We start from the raw sequence: 17,574 nt of genomic DNA, 5'->3' as shown, positions 1-17,574 counted from the left end.
ATAAAGCAGATTATTATTATTAAATAAAATTTTTAGTAGTGTAGTCTGTGTTTTATTCGTATATTTAACAACAAAATTAAATAAATCAATAATATAATAGCATATTCAATTAGTAATTACATACATGCATGTTGTGAGTTCACTCAACTAATAATATTCCCTATTAAAAATCATATATATATTTGCTTCTTAGCTACACTTATAAATATATTCTTGTATTCGTGAAATCGTTAACCATTTTTGTAATTATTATAAGCATCTATGATGTTATATTTATAATATTTCATTGCAGGAGTTGCATGATTGCGGAAAAGATACATAATTATGCGCGTTTGTATATTTCGTTAACTGTTTTTAAATCTGCCATATTTCATCGATCTTCAGCGATAAATTTTATTTGCAAAATGCATATACATTTATAATATTGTATTACTCTTCTCTGGATCTTCGAATCTTCCCGATTTGACCCAATTCGGAAATTTGGTATAGAATTGTTGAGCCTTTTCCAAAAACTTTTCACTCTGAGCAATTACTTTTAATGGATCCCCGATGTTAGCGGTTTCCAGGATTTTCTCAAGCTTAAAAACAAGATATTTTATCATTAGAAATAAATAAGAAACTACTTTCTTTGTTGTTCGTGCAAATGGCTAATTTCAAATGCCTACTTTTTTTAGTTGATTTCTTTGATAAATGTTTGATATAAGAGGTTTAAAAATATCATTCGGATCGTCAAAGCTATAAATTAAAGGAAATACCATTAGAAAATATGTAGGAAATAATAAACAAAATATATATAGAGAGAGATTAAAGAATTTGATTACTATGATAACAGATTCTTCCAGTTTCTTTCCAAGAAGTTTAATATGATGTCAGTATCAATATTTTTGATATAACATAAATCACTGAATGCTACAACTGTGTGATTGTTTTTGACAATGGCCGAATCCTTTGATATCATCATCCTTAAATAATCTTCGATGATAGTTTGATTTTCAGAACAAGAAAGGAAATCGAGGAAAAAACATTTTGGATTTTTTAAATATAAATCGTAAACCTTATTCCAAATAATTTTATCTGCTTTGTTCAGGCCATAGCAAAGCATCCATCTCTCTTTATCAGTCAACAAATCACTGCAAATTTTTAGGTCATAGAAGTAGTAGTTAAGACTTTTGTTTTTGGCATGATATTAAGTATATAAGAAACTTCCTTTATATCTTACATGTTTTCGATTTTTGAATCTCGAAGAAACTCGATGAGATGTTGTTGAGCAGTAACTTTGCATTCTGGATGTCCAAAAAAGCAGGCCATTTTTAAAACTGTCCATCTCTCAAATGAAGTTAACGCGTTTTCATTTGGTCGTTCCTCATAACCTACTGTATGCAGCAAATTATTCATAAGTCTTGCAGTGTAGGACTAAAATAAAAACATGTTATGTGTTACATGCATACATTACAGTTTACTAGTAAACACTAAAATACTACCGAATATTTATCAAAATTTTTACAGTAATGATTTTTTCGTTCAATACCTTGAATATCTTTGCCCATTCAGGTATATTTATAAGATCCCGTAAATCGGTGAAATGCTCAAAAACATTTTCCCAAACAATGTAACTAGTTTCACGACCTAAATAATTGAATAGTTCGAAAAATGCCACTGGTTCCATCTTGTTCCTTATAAACAAGTCGAAAGCATCATCTATCAATTGTGCACGATTAATTGTATTTACATTTACATAATCCTTCGTGTTCATATATTTTGCAATTTTCATCCAATTGTCATTATCATAATTCACACGATAATAGCCTGTAAATAAGCAATAATTTTCATAATAACTTTTTTCAATTCGATCAAGAACTCGATATTATAATATTAATGAATAATTAATTTATTATTTAACCAGTTCGTTTTAAATTAATAATCAGCCAGTCGTTTGGTAAAATGTCATTCGTATACACAGTTGTATTTCGTTGATTGATCCAAATAGTCGGTATGGTAGATATAAAATTTTGTTTCGAACGCGAAGTAATCGTGATAGGCACAGTCCATAATTGTTTATCTTCCTTTTCCAGTTTAGTAAATTCTTCACTGTTTTCATCAACGGGATCCTCGTAAAAAGGGATTCTTCGATAGAATTGCTGCGTGATATGCAACTTCTTGGTATTACCAGATTCATGACTACGGCTCACTGTTATTTCAGGGTAACATTTTTGCTTCATCCAAGAATTGGCAAAATCTTTAATATCAAAATTGCCAAATGGAGCGCCAGAGCTATCGAGAGCATCTTGTAGCGCATCCCAAAAATGATCTGGAGTGACACTATTCATTTTACTAAAAAGGCCAAAACATAGAATAATTTTAATCTACCCATTACATTTTAATATACAATTGATAGCTTACTTTCGTTGCAGAAATATTAAAAGTCCTTTCTCATAAATTTCCTTAGAAATAGTATTCCAAATCATACTCAACACAATTGACACTGAAATCATTCATAAGATTTTTATAATATACGTGCCCGATATTCTAATGAATATTTTACACAAATAGTATGTTTTCATGTTTTAGTATATAAGCGTTTGAAAAGAGAGGTATTTTTCTTCAGATTCTTTACCTGGCGCTTTTACAGATGTACCTCCTTGAAGATTGTGAGACATTCGGAAGCTGCGTATTTCATCTAACCTTCCCCACTCAGTTAAAATCTAACTCACACTATAGTATTAGTTTTAATGTCGAGATACTACTAATTTTTATAATTAATAATGAGCAACTGTCAGTAATCCAATATTTACCTTATCCACTACATAATTTTCGTAATAATTCGTTAATGCATGTTGCAACCACTCATAATCCCATGAACCGATACTAAAGAAATTACCGTACCACTGTTGTGCGAGTCCATTAGCAATTACCTGTAGACGCCATAGTTTCCTATATCGTCCATATTCCTTTATATCAGGTAGGATCGGTGTTTCTCTAAAAACATGATATTTCTATCGTACGCAAATTCACATAAAAATTATGGCACAATGCTCAACGAATAAAATTACCTGTACAACATCAGACCCCATTGACTCGACTGGTAAAAGTGATCATTTCCGATATAATGTGGTAAAACAACGTGGTTTATTGTCGGTGGCTGAATAGTATGTTTGAAAATACTCTGGTATTCTTTGTCGATACGACTTATCATTTTAATCGCTTCCTCAACTCTTTCTAGTTTTTGACCCTTCCTGACCCAAAAATTGACGCTTCCTTCCTCATTAGAGTATTGCTCAAAGTCCCCTATCACTACTGCTACCATGTAGATTGATATAAATGGCGTTGACTGAAAGTGTTTCCAAATTCTTCCATCCTCAGGATCGATATCGGTCACGTAAGATACATTTGAGTTTGAAAGTACTTTAAATTTGGGATCGTGCTTCACTGAAATACTAAATGGAGTCCGAATTCCTGGTTCATCCCAACAAGGGAACGCCAAACGTGCGGAATCCTTTCTAAAATTAGTCGCTGCGAACCAGCTGCAACAAATTATAGGACGTGCATTACAGATATTTGACAAGCTTGATGAGGAGAAGGATAAAAAATTTGTAAAGGAATATCGATAGATTTTTCGTACTGTTTTTTGTTTTCCTCATTCTCATAATAATAATTCTTGTAGAATCCAGTGTAACTGTTAAGAAGACTTCCTTGGAACTCGATTGTCAACGTATAAATTTCTGGAGACAAGATGTTTTCGAAAGACAGGATCAAAAAATCCCTTTCTGTGTCGTAGCTGTGATTTCTTGGTATTATTACCTTGTTACCAAATGTTATCACTGTAGCTTCTTCGTTTATAGTCAAATTTTTCGAGTGCAAAACTAATTTTGAGGTCGCCTTTCTTATTTTCACACCAATTGAGACTTTCCCATCGAAAAATGCGTCATCCTCACTCTCGAAATATGGCACTAGAGATATGGTGTAATATAGAGGTTCGATATCACGTGGCAATCGATAATCTACTTCGATTTTTTGTTCTTCTATGTTATTTATTCGATTTCCTAATGCCGGCTGATATTTGACAATAGCCAACGTAAGGCACAAGGCCACCAAACCCCTGGTGGCTGTCATCCTCTGAGACTAGATGACATCTGCCGATTTGCACCGAGTACGAGTCAAGATGAATCGCCTTGAATGAGACCAAATTACAACGAATTGCGACAAATTGCCCTCGTCATTCTCATAGTCGTCAATTGATGATTTCGTTGCAAATATAGTACTTGTGTTAATCATCATCTAGGATGTGGAATAATCAAACTATTACTAATATACGATTTATGTACATTGACCGCTTTTAAAATTAAACATTTTTATAGCAAGTTTGCCCAGAAATGGGACATTCCTACAGTAGATTATTGAAATCATTATTGTTTGGGATGCTTGGGTAATAATAATAATGAAGTAAAGTAGATGTACCAAAAATTCTATATTATATTTTATATTAGAATACAATAATATCAAAGCTGAAAATGTAATAGCAAGTCGAGTAAAATGTAGCATAATAATTTTGTTCATTTGTTCGATCAATGGATCAATTCAATTTCGGTAGCATCTCGGTGTATTAAAATATAAATGAAGTATAATCTCTGTGTAGGGATTTAACTTTTTCAGTGAATTTTCGATCATTCCACCCGTATCACTTATCTCTCGTTTGATAAGTTACGATAAAATATAATATTATCGAGAGCTGTTATACGAAAGTGTGCATGAGATTATTCCTATAATGCTGGTAATTCTTTTTACCATTATGCAAAACAGGTCAATTTGATTTTGCTACAGTTGAATTCTTCCTATTTCCTTATGTTTAATATTAAAAACTATAGAGCACGACAAAATTATTTACGAAAGTCAGAGTTTCTAAAAATTAGTGATTAGAGCCCTCATAAAAATCGCTTGCTAAATTTGGAATCTTTTACTAGGGTTTTGGAGCTAATCATCATAAAATATATACATATGTCTGAGAGTACTCAAGGTCAATGCCAATCCCTCTGACGCACAACACAAATCATCTTAAAGACTTGAAGCGCGCACACTACGCTAGCTGAGACTATAACGTGATTAATAAAAACAATTTCCACAGTTATATTTAGAACGCAAGTTTTTCTTGTAATGATAAAAAAAAAATTGAATTAAATTTTTCGTTTCTAACCATCAAGTTCGAGCAAATGTTTAGTAGAAAAAAGTTAATCTGTCATAAGTTTTTAAATATTTTTTTAAAACAAATTAATCTATAAATGTAAGTTAATTGATTTACATATCAGCATTTTTCGATGAAAATACTTATCACAGCCAATTATCGCAGAAGATCAACATTGTGGATGATTAAGTTTGCATGCCCAATGTAACAATTGAGCTTTGATTGGTTTTTCTAATATGCTCAACTTTTCATCGTTCATAGACTTGACTTTCTTTATCATATTAGTCATCAAACTTAGAATGTGTTTCTGAAATATTAAGAATTAAGTTACTAATCTAGGTATTTTATTATAATCATACAAAGAGAGTATACCTTTATATTTTTTACTTCAAATGGTGTAATAAAATAAGTTTCTAGTCTATCTAGTATGTTAATAACCATAGCCCATACGACAAAGTTTTCTTCCTTCAGTAAAAAACTCGTTACCTCTGAGAAAGTAGAAAAATCTAATTGTTCTTGTACCACAAAATAAAAAGTATCACCAACAATTTGAGCGCGATTTTTAAAATGGATATCGCTATAATTATTACTATTCAAGTGCTTAGCGATACGCCTCCAATTAATCAAGTCATAATTAACTCGATAATAACCTTTAGGTAAACATTATTAAAAAATAATCTTGTGAAAACAATAGACTTCAGCAAAAAATATAACAATTAAAACAATATTTACCTATTTGTTGTACATTTATAATAAACCAATCTTTGATATCTACATCGTATATTGTTAAATTAACATCTTCTGGCTTTAACCAATGCGATGCCAATGTATTGGTAAAATCTTTATGGGATTTTGTAGCATAGTTTATAGGAATAGACCACTTATGTGCGTTCATATCTATAGGGTGATGAGTTTCAAACATATAGCTGTATGTTCTTTTTGGTAAAGATAACTGTTGAGTTAATATTATGTGTCCAGTTCGGTAATCACGTTGTGCAGTAAGTACAGGATAGCTAGGTTTATAAATCCAAGAATCCATGGCTTGTTTAACATTCAGATCATTGTGTATAATATTAGTTGAATTCAAACTACTTTGAAAAGATTCCCATAGATCATCGGATGTTGTGGATTTAAATTCACTAAGTAGTAAAATTTAATTTAATAATTTAAATTATTAGGAAATAAAATAGTAAATATAAAAATAATTGTTTATTACTAACTGCCTATCCAAGTAAATTAATAATCCGTCGTGGAATACTTTTTCGGAAATAGCATTACTCAACATGTTTAAGATGCACGCAGCTGTAATAAACAAATTTTTAATGAAAATAGAACTCAATCTTGATATTTAATTGCAAATAAATATTGCAAGTTAGCTTCTTACATTTAAGATAAGTGATGAACGAAAAAATTGATCTAAAGTCATTTTGACTTTTCTCATCGAGAACTATAGGTAAAGTTTTATAAGAATCTATCTCGAGTGCCATTGACTGAATGATGACATTAAAGTAGTCCATGGTCTGCCTTTCAGGAAAAATCTGAATCATAACAAAATAATATGTTATTCACTTATTTTAATGGTATAAACTTTCTGTATTAGATAGCTGTATCTCGGTGTTTTTTGCTATATTGATTTAATTACTACCGAGACACCACTGTGTGTTTCTTAAAAGTCTCTAAGCTTACTTTATCGGTGAAGAAAAATTGGAAATAAGATGCTATGCCTTCGCTTAGCCATATGTGTGTCCACCAAATTGGCGTTACTAAATTGCCAAACCATTGATGGGTTAATTCATGTACTATTGCCGGAACAATTGAAGACCCCAGAATAAAACTAGCATCTGTGCTATTAGAGTAAATATCACTTTCCCTATAATAGAACGACATACAGTAGAAAAATAATTGTGGTTTATTCAGATTGTTGTTTAGAATAGTTTGTTTCACACTTGTATAAAATGAGGCCAAAATGCTCCTCTGCCGTAGTTCTATATTGAGGAATAACAACGTGATCCGTTTTTGGTACAGCAATTGGCCTATTCATATATTTTTCCAATGAATATGACACTTTCTGAATAACATCATGATATTCCGATAAAATATGAATTCCATTATGCCTACCCCAAACATTAATTGTCTTGTCTGTGTTAGAAACTCGTATAAAGTCAGAGAGAACAAATGCTAAAACGTAAGTAGACATGATGGGAGTTGTTTTAAATTTGGTCCACACTTTTCCATCAATTCCATCGACAACTTTTTCATACGCTGGCATATTTGATAATGCTGTATAACTTGCATCGTGTTTGATTGAAACATTGAAAGTTGCTTTTAGTCCAATCTCATCCCAGCAAGGAAAAGCACGGCGTGCGTAAAATGGTTCGAAAAACGTGGCTGCTAAATACCTTTATACATTATATTAATTCTTACCAGCATATAAAATTTATAGTTAATGTATATAATAATATATTATTTATTTAAAAAGAATGTAGCTTTATTTATAATTAAAGCTAAAACTTACACAGAATTTCCATTATTATCTTTGTAAGAAGTTCTAAAGAATCCTTCCGTAACGTTGTTCAGTACACCTCTGTACTTAAAATGCATAGTGTATATGCCTGGCTTTAAAATATTTGCAAAGGATAATTGTAGCTGCTCAAATTCCTTATGATAATAATGCTCCACTGGCTTCATAAAATTGCCATTACTCTCTAGCTTCGTATATTCTTCATCCAAGTTTAAATCTTTGACATGTAATACCACTTTGTCCGTTGGTTTTTGAACTTTGAATATAGTGCTTATTGTTCCGTCAAACGTGAAATTATTTTCCTTTAAGTAAGGTATCAATTTAATTATATATTGTATTGGTAATGTATCATTTGGCAATCGAAAAGTTAAATCACGATTTGCAACTTGATGACTAGCTTCGCCATTCTTTGGCAGGAGAAAATTAACAGTAATTACAAATAATAATCTAACTATTATTCCTTTTTTTAAAAAATCCATTTTTAAGACGCGTTTTTTGAAGAGATATTTTTTTTAATAGTAAGAGAGAATACGAATGTATCTTTTTTACTAGGTTTTGTAAGAACTTTTTTTACATGATGCACAGAGGAATCCAGGATTTAAGCTTATATCATTCCAACAAAGCTTATGCACACTAATGAGTGCACTAAATTTTTTTCTGTTTTAAATGGGACGTAAATCAAGAAATCCTGCTTCACGTGATAAGAGCACACTAAATGGTGTACAAAATCGTTTATTACAGTTTTAAATTACTGTGAAAATGTTTTATCTTTAACATTATATGATATAAAGACCATAATTTTGTTTTGGTAATAATATATAGTTTTTATGAATCTTATAAGAAATATTTGCACTTGTTATATGCATGTTTAAAAATATGTGGATATGAAAAATCGTGCTCCACGTGATAAAAGTAAAGGAAATGTGCTGCATGTAAGCAAGATTATTATTCTGCTACTAATTGATTTACAACTGGGCATTTGCTTTGCTCTTTTAGAAGTATTAGAACAATATACTTTATACAGTAGGCATTGAAATAATTCCTAATTTTTTAATGATAATTTTTAACATTAAATCTTAGTACTGATAAATTTAACTATATATAAAAATGGCTGACAAATCTAGAAATATCTTTACTCTCAAAGAGCAGGATGGAACAGACAATTTTGAAATCAAAGTACTCAGTTGCATATTTCATGTAGATGTGGTTACAGAGTACGTTTATTTATCCCCTTCATTAGACTTTTGAAAATGCAAAAGTGTTAATTCAGCTACCACTAATTGCTCCACACTGTATGCACGGATTTGGACATTCAGGGTTAATTACATTAATTAACAAAAGTAATCCTAATATATTGTATCTTATACGATCAGGTTGTGAACTTTGTATTGAATTGTGTTGGATAGCACAACGCTACTTACATATATATAAATATATATATACATATAGCTAAGAAATACAGGAAATTGCGAAAGAAAACTTATAAAAATCATATTTAATTTATAGTTTTCATTATAAAATTTTATCAGTCTCATATAATAGTTAATTATAATGGTTTTAAGTAATTGAAAATCGGAAACCATAATTCTGCAAATACATCATAATTGTATTTATATTGACAATGTTCAGTGAAAATTTGATTGGTTTCTGACTAATCATATTTATAATTTTTCATCATCCAGAGATTTTGTTTTATACTTCTTTATTCATATCCAACCAACTTTTCATTATTTTTATAATCGTATTATGTTTAATGATAACTTTTTCCCTTTCAGCTAAAATTTCGTCTTTAAATATCTCATCCACATTCTGTTGTTCTGACCTCATCTTTTTTATCTGTAATACATAAGAAACAATTTAATTACTGGATATATTTTGATTCAAAAACATTAATTTTTTACTAATAACAATACTGCACCTTAATTAAATGATCCATATTAAAACTGTTATTTATTACAAGAAATAATATTTCTCTCCAATCCAATTGTGTATAAAATGTTGGAGTAAATCTTGTATTAAATATATCGAAATTATTTTCGATAAAAGAAATTATTGTTTGGGCATGATCCATCTCACTGGAACTTAGGTAGGCAAAAATTTGGTCAAACACTTTATTCGCATCTTCGGTGCCGTTATTATAGATTGCCATTTTCATCAAACTTTCGATAAGGGTTTTATTTTCAGTACACGTGAGGGCAGACAAGTATCTAGTGTCCAAATTTTTCTTATAAAGATCAAGCACTTTATACCAAATTATTTCATTCCCGTTCATCAAGCCCGAACAGATATCTTCCTCCTTTATAAATTTAATTGCTCTAAATAATTAATAATATAAAATTAATAATTTTTGAGTTGGATCTATGAAATTTTAAGATTAACAAAAATGCAGTTATAAACTTAATATTTACGTGGAAGCGTTTTTCTGATTAAAAAATGTATGCAAATTAATTTCAGCTGTATCTCTACATTCTTTATGACCAAGAAAGCATGCCCATTTTAATATTTTTGCTTTAGTTGTTTTTCCTAGTTCACTCAATTTATCATGGTCCACAGACTTCACTTTCCTTACAATGTTCGTCATCAAACTTAAAAAGTGGTCCTGAAATGTTAATCATCAATTGTTAAGTTGGGTATTTTGTTATATAATAATTCATAAACTATACCTGTAGTGGCTCTCCTTCAGTTGGTATAGTAAAATAAAGTCTTAAATTTTTTAGAATTTTCGTAACTACAGCCCATACAATAAAATTGTCTTCCTTTGTTAAGTAATCCGTTATTTCTAGGAATACATCAGAATCTAACTGTTGTTGCATTATCATTTCATAAGCATCATCAATAAGTTGAGCGCGATTTAAAAAATGGATATCAGTGTGATTGTTAAGTTTCATGTACTTGGCGATTCGCTTCCAATTTTCTTGATCATAATTAACCCTGTAATAACCTTTAAAGGAAAGTGATTTATAAATTATTTAAAACATGATTGCACTTTTAAGAAAGAGTATTTAAAAAATAGTGTTTACCTGTTTGCTGTAAATTTATAATAATCCAATCATTAGGATTTACACCATATATGGTCAAATTGTCAAATTCTGGCTTGAGCCAATGAGATGCCAACGTATTAGTAAAATTTTGGTGCGATTGAGTAGCATAGTTTATAGGAATGTACCACTTGAATTCATCGAACTCTTTAGTAGTACGTGATATTTGAAAACTTTGATTTGATAAAAATAATTGTTGAATTATGATTACGTTTCCACTGCTGTAATCACGTCGTGCAGTAAGCATAGGATAACCAGGTTGATAAATCCAAGGATCCATTACCTGTTTAATATTCAGATCATTATGGATATTATTATCAGAATCCAAAATACTTTGGAAAGCATCCCATAGGTCATCCGATGTCGTGGATTTAAATTCACTAAACATCAAAATGTAATTAATAACTTAACTTATTAGGGAATAAAATAATAAAGGAAAAATGAATTATTTATTACTGTCTATCCAAATAAGTTAATAAGCCTTTATGGAAAACTTTTTCAGAAATAGCGTTATTTAACATATGCAATATGCAAGGGGCTGTAATAAAAAAATCTCTAATTAAAATAATATTTGAAAGCAGATCCATAAATATAAAATATAAGAAAAATGATATTAATATTTTTTAATATCAGCATTCAAGTTGTTTTCTCACGTTTGAAATATGTGATAAAGGAAAATATTGTTTCAAAATCAGTTTGGCTCCATAAATCGATAATTATAGGAGATACCTCGTGGGAATCATGAATGAATGCTTGTGATCGAGGAAATAAGGGAAAGTAATCCATTTTCTGCATCTCGGGATAAATCTAAGTAAACCAATAACATTCCATTATCTAACTGTAGAAAAAATGTATCTTGATGGATCCATTTTAGATAATGAAGCATACCTTATCCAGAAAGAAATATTCAAAATATGTAGATAAGCCTTCGCTTAGCCATATATGCGTCCACCAAACTGGCGTGACCAAATTTCCGAACCACTGATGAGCTAATTCGTGAACTACTGTTGGAATACTTGCCATTCGGTCGTATTCCTGGTTATTTTTAGGGTCTGCATACATGCTACTTTCTCTAAAATTAAATAATAAAGAGTAAATGCGTAATTATTATAATTTTGTTCAAATAATTTATTAGACTAGCTTGTTTTACTTGTAAGTAATAAGACCCCAATGTTCCGTTGCTATTGCAATATGTTCAGGCACAATAACGTGATCCGTTTTTGGTACAGCAATCGATCTGTTCAAATATTTTTCCATTGAACGAGTCACGTTCTGAGCGACATCATGATAGTCGGTCAAGATATAACCTGCATTCTTTCTGCCCCACATGTTAATCGTCGAGTTGTCATTAGAAATTTGTACGAAATCAGAGATAAGAAAAGCTAAAACGTAAGTTGACATGATGGGAGTAGTTTTAAACTTCGTCCAAATTTTTCCATCATTTTTATCAACAACTTTTTCATATGCTGGCATATTGGATAAAGCTGTATAATTTGCATCGTGCTTGATCGAAACATTGAAAGTTGCTTTCAGTCCAATCTCATCCCAACAAGGAAAAGCACGGCGTGCGCTGAACGGTTCAAACTGCGTGACTGCTAAATATCTGTTATTCAAAAAATCTTACTCCTTACTAATATTTAATTTAAAGTTGATAGATTATTGTTTTATTATAAATATGCTAACTATATTTATTTATATAAGTGAAATTATGACTCACACTTTATTTCCATTATCGTCCTTGTAGGATGTTTTATAGAATCCTTCTGGAAGATCGTTCAATACGCCTTTGAACTTAAAATGTATCGTGTAAATACCCGGTTCTAACGTTTTTCCAAAAGATAGTTGTAACTGGTCATATATCAGATAGTAATAATGCTCTGTGGGCATTATAAAGGTACCATTGATCTCTAGTTTGGTATATCCTTCATCCAACTTCAAATCTTTGATATGCAGAACTAAACTCGCCGTTGATTTTCGAACTTTAAAGATGATGCTCGTCGTTCCATCAAACGTGAAATTATTCTCTTGAATGTAAGGTATCAATTTAATTATGTATTGTATTGGCACTGTGTCATTTGATAGTCGAAATGGTAAATCGTGAAAATCGTCAATATCGTAGTCAGGTTGGATGTCCTGTAGCGTTGAAATGGTTGTAATTGTAAATAGTAATATTACTATTATACTATTTATTATGAAGTCCATACTTTAGATTCACTGCACCAAACAGTGTAACTCTGCACTGTGTGGGCGAATATAAAAGGACTGTGTACCAGACTTTTGCAAGACATTTCTTTGTTCATTTTTTGTCTAGAAGACATAAATTTTAAAAAACATAGGAAGCAAATAAAACTGAGACGAATGAGAGGTAAAGTGAATAGTCGTGCTTCACGTGCCATATGCACTGAAAAAGGAAAACGATACCGATATTAAAAATGTTTTATTTGTCACAGTAGTGATAAATATTATATTGTTGTATTAATAAAAATAATGAGTACAGTCTATGAGACCTATTAAAATATTTATACTCGCACTGCATGTTCCAAAATGGCCTCATATGAGAAATCGTGCTACACGTGAAAAGAATAAGGACAATCAAATTAGAAATCAATAAATTATCAATTCTATTTTTATTACTGATGCTGACACCATAGAAATTGTTGTAACGCTTACCATGATATTGGCGATAGTAAAAAGCAACTTTAAATGGCATGTGTTCAAAAATCTCTGCATGACTAACTTATGTATATAAATATTTTATTACAAAAATGTTACATTTTAACATTGATTATTATTTAGTATCTTTTGTTATAAAGAAACAATTACACTGATCTTTCATTCTTTTACTATTGTTAATAACCTAACATTTAGCCATTATTTTTGATCTTTTCACTTAAAAAAATAGGCATGCGAGTATTAATCCAATTTTCTATTTGACGAAGATACGTCTCACTTAATTTTAAAGTTTCTTCCCTTCGAGATATTTTATTTGTGTTCACTCCAAATTTATTAAGTAACGCTTTTACCTATAACAAAACCATTTCAGGGTTAGATAGTAAGAATAAGATTTCCATACTATTGCGGAATGCAAGAAATTACTTACTTTTTCAAGCTGCGTAAAAGTCAGGACTCTGTTAATTGCAAAGTTAGCTATATCTCCTGGCTTATGTACGCTATAAAAAGAGTATTGCTCAATTAGTATGGGAATATCTTATAATTCATATCAATGTTCATTAATATATTAATTTTAACATACGCTGCATTAATTTTGTCGGAATTTTTTAAGAGAAAGTCTAGTGTCAGATTCATGCCGATTGAGGAGCTTTCCATTACAGTGCGATATACATCAAGCAGGTGGTCCTTTTCAATTGGCGAATCTTTAGCTAAAGTCATATTCAAATAATTTTTTAAGATTGTTTGATTAGCTGAGCATCCGAGATCGTATATCACAGCCCTGCAAGATTCTTTCTTATAGTGCTCCAGCATTTTCTTCCAAGTGGATTCGTTAGCTATACGCATACCAAAGCAAAATGTCCAATGCCAATAATCAGGAGAGATTCTAGTTAAATGTGTTTATGTAAAGTTTTAATTACCTTTGATTATAATTATTTATTTAACTCATATAATAATTATTTAACTACTTGCTGTTTTCAGGATCTTTGAGATATTCGACTAAATTCGCATGAGCAGTGTCTAAGCAAGGCTTGTAATCAAATTGACAAGCCCATTTCATAATTTTAGATCTCCACAATTTTATCTGATCACCATCTTTAGGACTTTCTTCGAATCCTGTACTACTAATCACATGTTGCATCAGTCCAAGAATATATGGCTGAAATATATTAAATTATACTTCAAATAAATACTACAAATGGTAGTCAGATGATGCATCGATACATTTTACCTTCAATGTCGAGGCATATTTCGGAGAATTAATCCAATCGTAGTAACTAGATAGCATTCCAAAAACTGTCCTCCAAATACCGTAATCAGTTTCACGCGATAGGTATTGTAGAATATCAAGATACATCGTCAAATTAATGCGATTGGTCATTGTCATGAAGAAACCATCATTAATGATCTGTGCTCGATTTAAGATATGAATCTTCGAGAAATTATCAGAATTTAAATATTCAGATATTTTTTTCCAGTTATCAATATCGTAATTTACACGATAAAGACCTTTCAGAGTTATTGCATAAAATTACAGATTATTATTAACACCAGCAAAACTTTGTTTGGTTTTAGCCATTTTCTAATATTTCACTTACCATTTGATTGTAAATTAAGAATATACCAGTCATTAGGCTCCACCGTTCTGATCGTTATATTAGAAGTTTCTGGTCTCAGCCAAAAACTTGCTTGAGTATTTATGAAATTTGGTTGCCGTCTTGATGTAATACTCAGAGGAATAATATATGTGTTATTCCTTGTACCAAATGTAGTTATGAAATCCTTTTCTTTTTCTAGTTCAGATTCAGTTATTAACATCTGCTGCATTACAAAAATTTCACCAGTATCATTATTTCGATTAGCAGTTATCAAAGGAAATCCATTTTGATTTATATAGCTATCCATGACTTCTTTAATCTTGAAATTTTTGTTAGGTGCGTCCGATTTATCCAATGCTTCTTGCAATGTATTCCAAAAATCATCTGCTGTAGCAGTATTGTATTTACTAAAGACACGAAGAGCAAAAATATATCAACTATTCAATTATGTATTCAGTCTTTATATTTTTTTAGGAATGAGAACTTACTATTTTGTCAAAAACGTATTGACTGCTTCTCGAAATATTTTCTCTGTCACAAGATGCAGTGCCATGTTTAGAAGACATGGACCTAAAATAATATTAAATATTTATGTTATTTCTAGCTTTACATAAAAATAAATAGATTGCAACCTTTTGTATGAATTAAGACTTTAGAGCGTATGGGTAATCCGAAACTGTTAGTTAAATTTGTTCTTAAAGGTGGTTGCTTTAGGTTAACATCTATAAGAAACACATTGTCTTGCAGGAGATAAAGGGTTATCATGTTCTTTAAATATGCCTGAAAATAAAATTGCGGTTAAAATCAATGTTTTTTCTTATTATTGTCAAAATACACTATTATCGTACCTTTCGAACAACATGATATTTGAGGAATTCAGCAAAACTTTCGTACAACCAATAAGAGTCCCACCAAGTAGGGCTAACCATATTTCCAAACCATTGAGATGCCATTTTGTAATTGACATTCAAAGTTATAAATATTTTATCCTGAGTATCATTGTTATTGGCATCGTAAAGAAATTCTCTTTCACTGGAAGAAAGCCACAATCAGCTGTTTAAATATTAACCTCAGATCGATGACAATAATCAAATAATAAACGTTGAATTTGGTTACTTGTAAATTAAAAGTCCCCAGCTTCCCATAGCTGCCAGAGGATAATTAGGTATGGCAACGTGATCTATCTTTGGTACAGGAATCGAGATATTGGTGTATTCCTCAAAAATATTGTTAGCTGAGTAAGCAGCCTTATTAATTTGTTTGGTAAATTTAATCATGCTCTTTTTACTCCAGATATTTGTAGTTCCTTCAAAAATTGGAATACGAGCATAGTCGGTAATGATAACAAAAGCTACCATAAATGTTGACATGATTGGTGTCATTTTAAAATGTGTCCACTGTTTTTGGTCTCTTTTGCCTACAGCTGTTTGTGTCCGTTCAGGCATATTGGATAGTGCAGTATAATTGGCCATATGTTTTATAGAAATATTAAATGTAGCTTTTAAAGTTGGTTCATCCCAGCATGGGAATGCTCGGCGAGCCGAGCCCATTTTGAAATATGTGGCTGCTAACCATCTGCAAATCGTATAATTTTATTTATGAAAAGTCCTTTTGATGCTTATAATTTGTTATCAATTTCAAAGTGCATATTCAGTGAGTCAGAAGGAATTGTTGAACATCACGATTGTAATATTTCAAAATGTCGTAGTTTCACGTGGTTGATAAACTAATAAATTTAACTTACACTGTGTTACCGCAATCATTAACATATGAAGTTCTATAGAGTCCTTCTTGCTCATCGGCTAGGATACCAGAATAGTTCAGATTTAGAGTATACAGTCCAGATTCCAAAGGAGACTCGAAATATAAAGTTACAGTCTGATCTGTCTTGTCATAAGTATGCTTTTCAGGCTGGGAAACATTACCACTACTAGATTTTATGGTCGAGGCCTCCTCATATATGTTCAGGTTCTTTGAATGAAGCACGATCTCCATCGAGGGCTTACGTATTTCAATGTCAATGATGGATGTGCCATTGAAGTTGCCATCGGCGATTTCAGGTGCCAAAAGGATGTTGTAATGTATTGGCACCACATTATCTGGTAGTCGATAATTACCCTCAGTTTCTACTTGATCGAGTATCTTGTCTCCTTGTGGAAAGAGTGAACTTCCTTTTATGGTCAATAAGAAAACCGTCAAAACTATAGTGACCATCATCCTGAGGATCTGAACACCTTCTGGCGGTTCCTACCAACGAGAGACCAAGAGAACATTCAACGTACGTTGAATGAGTTGAAATTACAAGGAATTGCGACAAATTGCACTCCTCGTTTTCACGATGGCCGTCAATTGACGGCCACGTGATGAATATCGTGATATTTACGTATTCGAACTTTAGAAACTTTGACAAATCTCTCGTATCGCTAAGGCCAAGTGTAATAATGGGACTCGATAGAACTTCACGATGAGTAGTTGCATTAGATTAATTTTGTTGCTCATAGACAACAATTTTTAGAATTAGGATACGTAAAATAACAATTGAATCACGAGTAAAAAAATATTATTGTATTG

General features: G+C 31.1%; 2 protein-coding genes across 2 annotated transcripts; both read right to left on the bottom strand.

Moving 5' to 3' along the window:
- Positions 1-29: 29 nt before the first annotated feature.
- Positions 30-4,142, bottom strand: LOC136778438 (aminopeptidase N-like). Its single transcript, XM_066735271.1, has 11 exons — positions 3,620-4,142; positions 3,051-3,521; positions 2,793-2,976; positions 2,615-2,702; positions 2,401-2,482; positions 1,901-2,331; positions 1,529-1,806; positions 1,220-1,413; positions 822-1,130; positions 666-735; positions 30-578 (listed from the first exon to the last, which is right to left on the bottom strand). The coding sequence occupies exons 1-11, from the start codon at positions 4,108-4,110 to the stop codon at positions 417-419; spliced, it is 2,760 nt and encodes a 919-aa protein (XP_066591368.1). The 5' UTR covers positions 4,111-4,142; the 3' UTR covers positions 30-416.
- Positions 4,143-5,345: 1,203 nt separating this feature from the next.
- Positions 5,346-17,245, bottom strand: LOC136778686 (putative aminopeptidase-2). Its single transcript, XM_066735784.1, has 30 exons — positions 16,748-17,245; positions 16,120-16,578; positions 15,852-16,035; positions 15,636-15,783; positions 15,492-15,573; positions 15,004-15,410; positions 14,637-14,914; positions 14,374-14,564; positions 13,989-14,291; positions 13,836-13,905; positions 13,605-13,758; positions 13,261-13,471; positions 12,453-12,938; positions 11,886-12,338; positions 11,624-11,807; positions 11,389-11,542; positions 11,192-11,273; positions 10,718-11,115; positions 10,361-10,638; positions 10,106-10,296; positions 9,616-10,012; positions 9,396-9,533; positions 7,692-8,104; positions 7,295-7,575; positions 6,863-7,209; positions 6,561-6,714; positions 6,397-6,478; positions 5,909-6,315; positions 5,549-5,826; positions 5,346-5,483 (listed from the first exon to the last, which is right to left on the bottom strand). The coding sequence occupies exons 1-30, from the start codon at positions 17,218-17,220 to the stop codon at positions 5,346-5,348; spliced, it is 7,821 nt and encodes a 2,606-aa protein (XP_066591881.1). The 5' UTR covers positions 17,221-17,245.
- Between the last annotated feature and the right edge of the window lie 329 nt (positions 17,246-17,574).

This window comes from Prorops nasuta, unplaced genomic scaffold, assembly GCF_024137725.1.
Source record: "Prorops nasuta isolate Cenicafe-Biocafe unplaced genomic scaffold, Cenicafe_Pnas_1.2 PNAS00014, whole genome shotgun sequence".
NCBI classification, from domain to species: domain Eukaryota; kingdom Metazoa; phylum Arthropoda; class Insecta; order Hymenoptera; family Bethylidae; genus Prorops; species Prorops nasuta.
The sequence above is the reverse complement of the archived record's forward strand: the minus strand, read 5'-3'. Positions and strand labels throughout refer to the sequence as shown.

Coding starts and splice junctions, on each gene's coding strand:
- LOC136778438 (XM_066735271.1), bottom strand. CDS start 4,110: ATGACAGCCACCAGGGGTTTGGTGGCCTTGTGCCTTACGTTGGCTATT. Junction 2,332..2,400: donor TTAATATTTCTGCAACGAAA/GTAAGCTATCAA, acceptor TGGCCTTTTTAG/TAAAATGAATAGTGTCACTC. Junction 736..821: donor TGGAAGAATCTGTTATCATA/GTAATCAAATTC, acceptor TTTAATTTATAG/CTTTGACGATCCGAATGATA.
- LOC136778686 (XM_066735784.1), bottom strand. CDS start 17,220: ATGATGGTCACTATAGTTTTGACGGTTTTCTTATTGACCATAAAAGGA. Junction 15,784..15,851: donor AATATCATGTTGTTCGAAAG/GTACGATAATAG, acceptor TTTTATTTTCAG/GCATATTTAAAGAACATGAT. Junction 9,534..9,615: donor ATATGGATCATTTAATTAAG/GTGCAGTATTGT, acceptor TATGTATTACAG/ATAAAAAAGATGAGGTCAGA.